We start from the raw sequence: 7,138 nt of genomic DNA, 5'->3' as shown, positions 1-7,138 counted from the left end.
GCTTTCTGACATTGTTTTTTTATTATTGCTAAGGTTTTCAATTTTTTCCTGTATCTTTCGATTTTTTGTTTTGATTGCAATTATGTTCTATGTATTTTTGAACTGATATTGGTCTTCGGAGCGATCTCATTAACGATACTGTGGATTTTTTTGCATTTTCTTAGCTTTTAAATTCTTGGTAAACAGAAAAATAAAAGACCAAAATTTGCCCAAGGGACACGTCATCTCTTCGATTAAACTGTTATTAATTGTGTCTAGTGAGGTTCCTTTCGTCATTCAATAAATAATTAGCAAATAACCTAACTATTTATTGATTCCAGAAGTCTGTAGTCAAGAATTTTTTTCGCAGAGCATTCTTCTTATGAATCGCACAGTGAACGTATTATATCACATCTTATTTGGTCCTTGGAATATTGTGTGAACTTGAATAATTTTAGTGAAAGAAACACACAAACATTTCTTGTGTTCGATAAAACATAACAGGATTAAAGGCAAGGCCGTCAACAATTGCCTAATTCCAGGTTATCTCGAGCAACTGGTGACATTTGGCAACGCCATGACGGTGTTGCCATATAGTGGTCCTCAAGAGTTTCTGAAACTGCAGGTGATTTAGAAAGTTTTAATATACGTGCCATCGAAATAAAATATTCATTGTACTACTTAGAATAATGTTTGATTATGATAAAATTTATTATTTTTTCGTTCTGTGAATGTCTAAATGCTGTAAGCATTTTATAAATTCCTTCATGTACAGATTGCATTTCTCAAGAATTCTTGTCTGTAGGGGTTCTTTACATACTTTTGGTTCTACTTTACTTTATTTACTTTTGGTTCTACTTTAAATAACTTTAATTCTATTAAAATTTATTGTTCATTCTTCTGTAATATATATGAAGTCTAAATACTTTGAGCCATATATAAATTCATTTATATACAGGATGCATTTCTCAAGAATTATTGTCTGTAGAACCTTGGCAGGAAGTTGCACTCTCGCCTCTTGAGTCAGTGCGCGTCTAGCAGTTGTGAGGTGAGGTGTTGCGCGGTCGCCCGTCGTGAACTTCCATTCTGTTTTTCTAGCTCTTTGACCTTTCACAGCTCACTGATCGTTGCAGAGCTGTCGATATAACGTAAGTAAGCTCGAATATTGTTAACTTTTGACCTCAGGTTAATAACAACAAGTAGGAAATAATATTTTTTTGTTAAAAATGTCGACAGAAAAATGAAGGGAAAGAACTAGTGCCATATTGGGCGACTCATTTCACCTTGAGACATAAACCCGCTAGTACAGGCTGGCTAACTATCAATATATTATAAGTAATATGATGTTATATATTATTATATAATGATATTATATCTATTGTGATGTAATAAAATTGAAAATAATATAAAACTTGAAAGAAACGGTGAGGTGAGAAGCATATGGAGACTTCTACGCTGCCTAAACACCGATCCTATACCGTCTATATTGCCTGTCATATATAAATATATATATAAATACATATTATATTACCGCCAAGATAAAAGTTATATTACCATCTATATTTTACAATTTTATGGGCTACATATAACCTATAATATATGTATTTTGCTGTACTATATATTATATAGAAATAATATATCATGGCCGTATAACGTTTTAGTTCGCAATTAAAATCTTCTAATTACTACTTACTAATTTCTTTTTATTTATTAATTTATTATTACTTATTAATATTTCCTTATTAATTTATCTACTTACTCATAAAGTAATANAGGGGCCTATATTTCCAAAAAAAGTTAACAGATCGTAAGTTCACAAGCCAATCATTGACGGCCTTTCATGCAAAATCCACCAATCATAGACAAGAAAATAGAGCGTAAGTACTTACGTTCACTTAGCGAGTTTTGAAAGTATGGGCCCAGATAACTATTGCCTCTCAGTGTCCGGCTGGACGTTCAGGCATGAGGTGTTGCACTCCTCCTGCCCTCACCCCTATAATATCACCCCCTCTCCCCCCCAGATGGGCGACTTAGGCCCAGGCGACTACCGCCTCTCAGTGTCCGGCTGGACGTTGACGCGGCCGGAGGTGCAGTTCCGCAACTCGTCCGCGCTGCGTTTCGAGCCCAAGTCGCTGTCGGTGTTCGTGGAGACGGACAAGCCGGTTTACGGGCCCGGGGACCTGGTGCGCTTCAGGGCCGTCATCGTGGGGCCCAGCCTGCGTCCCACCGTCACTGGGGCCATCGACGTCCACGTCGAGGTGAGGGACGCCCGACTGGGCCCACTGCCTTCGTTTACTATGTTCCTTCCTTTACTACTATCAAGCAATTTTATTTTCTAATGTTTAATCTTATATGAAATCTATATTTTTGCTATATATTCGAGTAATTCAAATAATTCTTTATTTACATTATCGTACATCGCGTCATGTTACTCTCCATCACCGTCCACCACCGCTCCACTAAGGCCCCCTCCCAACAAGCCCCCCCTATTACTCCTTCCCAACCAGCCCCCCTCTTAAACCCCTCTCCCCCCGCGATATTGCCATCATGCAGGTGCCCTTTACGACCTCAAGATCCCCTAAGTAACACGTAACCCAAGTACGCATACTAACACCAACCAAAAACCATGCTGCAAGCACCACTTTTGACAGCAACCACGCTAAAGTGCCCGTAACCCCATCCCCTTGATATTCCCATCATGCGTGTCCACTTTAGGACCTTTAAGATACCCCAGGTAACACGTACCCGGAGGACGTTTACGAAGTCCATGCTGCAAGCACCACTTTTGACGGCAACCACTTTACAGTGCCCCCCCCCCTAACGTTGCCCCCTAAACACCCCCCTCTTCCCCCCACAGGACGGGGGCGGTGTTGCCATCCAGCGGTTCCCTCGCGTGTTCACCACACGCGGCGTCTTTGCTGAGGAGGTCCAGCTGAGTCCTGAACCCGTGCTGGGCAACTGGACCATCGTCGTCTCCGTGCTGGGCCAGGTATGTCATTGTGACCCACTTCGATGGGGTTAAAACTCCCGGCACGGCAACTAAACGCGCTGGTACACGGAACAATTTTCTAAAATTTCGGCAAAACTGGGAAGTTGAATTTGCCTGCAAAACTCGACTAATGGATGCGACTAGTCGCCTCGTGTATAAGCACCTTAAGGCCAGGCGACTACCGCCTCGCAGTGTCCGGCTGGACGTCGAGGCATGAGGTGGTGTGTTGCACTCGGCCACTAAAACTTTCGTATGCTGGCCGCCACTATTTACCGGGCTACTGGCCTCGTGTAAAGAGTTACTGGGTCGTTCAGTGGCCAGTAGCCCGGTAAATAGTAGCGAATAAGGTGCTTGTACTCGGGGTTAGAACAAGCACCATATCTCCATAAATATCACCATATCTCCATAAATCTCCATAAATATCACCATATCTCCTCAAATCTCCATAAATATCTCCATAAATATCTCCATAAATCTCCATAACATAAATCTCCATAAATATCTCCATATCTCCATAAATCTCCATAATCCATATCTCCATAAATCGATAGAAGAAAATCGGGGCTAAAAGCAGAAAGTTTTTTTAGCAGAAGAAGACCGCTTAATGAATGAACCGCGGAAATCTAATCCTGAAACCCAGACAATCAGGTGCCATACTTTCAAAACTCGCTAATTGAACGTAAGTACTCATAGCTAGTGGTGCCCAAAGCTGGCAGCAGTACTCCAGAATGGGAAGCCGTTACCCCACCACACTTACGCTCTATTTTCTTGTCTACGATTGGTGGATTTTGCTTGAAAGGCCGTCAATGATTGGCTGATGAACTTACGATCACTTAACTTTTTTTGAAAGTATTGGCCCAGAATATGAAACTAGTATAGTTGGCGTTTTAATGGAATCAACATAGCTTCGAAAAAAAAACAGATTTTATAAGTAATGATGAGGTTATGGTAATATACCCGGTTACATTATCTTTGATATTACTAGTGCAAAAATTGCAGTAAACTTAGAATGACAGCTTTCTCTCTGTACCACACAGGATATTGGATGTAATACATCGAAATTCGTGCTTACCAGTGTTGCCAGATTGTTTAAAAATATATAAAAAAAGTATATAACCCAATATATACTAGTTCATTTGTAGGTTCCGGTGTAAAATTCCGTTTCTCTTTTTTGCAGTTTTCAAAATTTAATTAGGAAGTATCTCTACTATAAATTTTAGCCGGTCAACGCAATCGGAAAAAATAAATTCGCGGAATTTTTTCGGAAAAAAAGTCCGTCTGGCAACCCTGGTTCACATAATGTGTATTTTTAACTTTTATTTGGTTATATTCATGAAATAGGTTAAAAATCTATGCCCCAACATATTTATTATAATTATTATTGTTATTATTATCATTAGCCGAGACTACGACGCTTACTGAAACGTATTATTATTAATAATTTTTAACTTTTATTTGGTTATATTCATCAAATAGGTTAATAATCTATGCTGAAACATATTTATAATATTATTATTATTATTATTACTTTATTATTATCATTACTATTACTATTTTATTGTTATTATTATCAATATTATTATTACTATTATTGTTATCATTATTAATTATAATATTATTATTACTATTACCCCCCAGGAGTACCGCGGGGGGTTCTACGTGGCCCAACTCGTGCCCCCGAAGTTCGAGGTGCTACTGGGGGCCCCCGACCACCTCAGCCTACAGGACCAGCTTACAGTTACTGTAGCTGCCCAGTGAGTTACTGTAACTGTCCAGTGAGTTACTGTAACTGCCCAGTGAGTTACTGTAACTGACAGCTCTGATTTTAACCGAACTTTTGTCGTCCTTATAACCAAAAGTTTAGCTTTTATTGCAGTATGGGCTGAAGTTCCGTTTTCTATGAACTTTCCGGTAAAGAAAATATCGTCATTTCTGTTTTTTTAACTGAATTTTTGACACTCCGAGGCTAGTGTCATCCTATTACCTCGAATATTACTATTAATTACCATAGAATTATCGTATTTTTGACATAATTACCCCTAAGTTACTCATGTACGTTACATTGTGTGATATGATTACCTACCCATTGTTATTACTCTCCCGTATATTACCCTAATTTGTGGTAACTTTTCTCACAGTTACCCCCACGGCCGCCCCATCGTGGGGGAAGTTACCCTGCAAGTTACCCCGCGTTACCAGTACAATTACCTTCAGGCCCCATACGACCAGCCCTACAGCGTAGTTACCCCTATTGAGGGCAAGACAAGTGTTACCCTAGACCTCGTGAAGGACTTGGGGTAAGTTGGCAGGTTTAGGGTAAAAACATGTGAAGCTGATCGAATGATATCCTTGAACTTGTCATGGACTTGGGGTAAAAATTGCTAGGGTAATAATGGACTAGAGGTTTAGGGTAAAAACTGCATATGATGACATGTGTTACCCTAAACTCCAAACCAATTATAATATGATTATATTATTTAATTTAGAAGTAGTTTGAAGTATAATTTGAATTAAGAAGGCATTAATACGCTGAGATTTAATACATTCAAATACTGAATAAATGGAAAAGGTAAGAATGCACCGCTTAAACTTGATTTTTTGAATCCTTATTTTATTTTATTTGTTACAGAACGCCACGCGTGACGTCACCGTCCACCTCTACCCCAACCGCATGACCTTCACCCCCACCTCCCCCACCTTCAAGCCCGGCCTCCCCTACACGGCCTACGTGAGTACCCCCACCTCCCCCACCTTCAAGCCCGGCCTCCCCTACACGGCCTACGTGAGTACCACCACCTCCCCCACCTTCAAGCCCGGCCTCCCCTACACGGCCTATGTCAGTAAAAACCCCTTCCCCCCAGGTTGAGCTTCGTACGTCTGTAGCTTGTGCCGCGCTGCCGACACAGTTCCAGCTGTCGTACGTCTGTAGCTTGTGCCGCGCTGCCGACACAGTTCCAGCTGTCGTACGTCTGTAGCTTGTGCTGCGCTGCCGACACAGTTCAAAGCTGCCGTACGTCTGTAGCTTGTGCTGCGCTGCCGACAGTCCCAGCTGTCGTACGTCTGTAGCTTGTGCAGCGCTGCCAACAGTCCCAGCTGTCGTACGTCTGTAGCTTGTGCAGCGCTGCCAACACAGTTCCACCTGTCGTACGTCTGTAGCTGGTGCAGCGCTGCCGACACAGTTCCAGCTGTCGTACGTCTGTAGCTTGTGCCGCACTGCCGTCAGTCCCAGCTGTCGTACGTCTGTAGCTTGTACTGCGCTGCCTACGCAGTTGCAGCTGTCGTACGTCTGTAGCTTGTGCTGCGCTGTCAACAGTTCCAGCTGCCGTACGTCTGTAGCTTGTGCCGCGCTGCCGACAGTTACAGCTGTCGTACGTCTGTAGCTTGTGCAGCGCTGCCTGCGCAGTTCCAGCTGTTGTACGTCTGTAGCTTGTGCCGCGCTGCCGACAGTTACAGCTGTCGTACGTCTGTAGCTTGTGCCGCGCTGCCGACACAGTTCCAGCTGTCGTACGTCTGTGGCTTGTGCTGCGCTGCCGACACAGTTCAAAGCTGCCGTACGTCTGTAGCTTGTGCTGCGCTGCCGACAGTCCCAGCTGTCGTACGTCTGTAGCTTGTGCAGCGCTGCCAACAGTCCCAGCTGTCGTACGTCTGTAGCTTGTGCAGCGCTGCCAACACAGTTCCACCTGTCGTACGTCTGTAGCTGGTGCAGCGCTGCCGACACAGTTCCAGCTGTCGTACGTCTGTAGCTTGTGCCGCACTGCCGTCAGTCCCAGCTGTCGTACGTCTGTAGCTTGTACTGCGCTGCCTACGCAGTTGCAGCTGTCGTACGTCTGTAGCTTGTGCTGCGCTGTCAACAGTTCCAGCTGCCGTACGTCTGTAGCTTGTGCCGCGCTGCCGACAGTTACAGCTGTCGTACGTCTGTAGCTTGTGCAGCGCTGCCTGCGCAGTTCCAGCTGTTGTACGTCTGTAGCTTGTGCCGCGCTGCCGACAGTTACAGCTGTCGTACGTCTGTAGCTTGTGCCGCGCTGCCGACACAGTTCCAGCTGTCGTACGTCTGTGGCTTGTGCTGCGCTGCCGACACAGTTCCAGCTGTCGTACGTCTGTAGCTTGTGCCGCGCTGCCGACACAGTTCCAGCTGTCGTACGTCTGTGGCTTTGTCTCTTATACACATCT

General features: G+C 43.5%; 1 protein-coding gene across 1 annotated transcript in view; it reads left to right on the top strand.

Moving 5' to 3' along the window:
- Nucleotides 1–556: 556 nt before the first annotated feature.
- The window catches only part of LOC108669481 (CD109 antigen), a gene marked incomplete at its 3' end in the record, with an annotated part of 18,728 nt that continues 12,146 nt past the window's right edge, over nucleotides 557–7,138 (top strand). Inside the window, 7 exon segments of the mRNA XM_018156825.1 lie at nucleotides 557–604; nucleotides 2,001–2,237; nucleotides 2,837–2,968; nucleotides 4,607–4,722; nucleotides 5,107–5,265; nucleotides 5,372–5,378; nucleotides 5,598–5,829. Of these exon segments, the coding sequence (XP_018012314.1) occupies nucleotides 557–604; nucleotides 2,001–2,237; nucleotides 2,837–2,968; nucleotides 4,607–4,722; nucleotides 5,107–5,265; nucleotides 5,372–5,378; nucleotides 5,598–5,829 (931 nt within the window).

The sequence above is a fragment of the Hyalella azteca genome, unplaced genomic scaffold (genome assembly GCF_000764305.2).
Source record: "Hyalella azteca isolate HAZT.00-mixed unplaced genomic scaffold, Hazt_2.0.2 contig15599, whole genome shotgun sequence".
NCBI lineage: Eukaryota > Metazoa > Arthropoda > Malacostraca > Amphipoda > Hyalellidae > Hyalella > Hyalella azteca.
The sequence above is the reverse complement of the archived record's forward strand: the minus strand, read 5'-3'. Positions and strand labels throughout refer to the sequence as shown.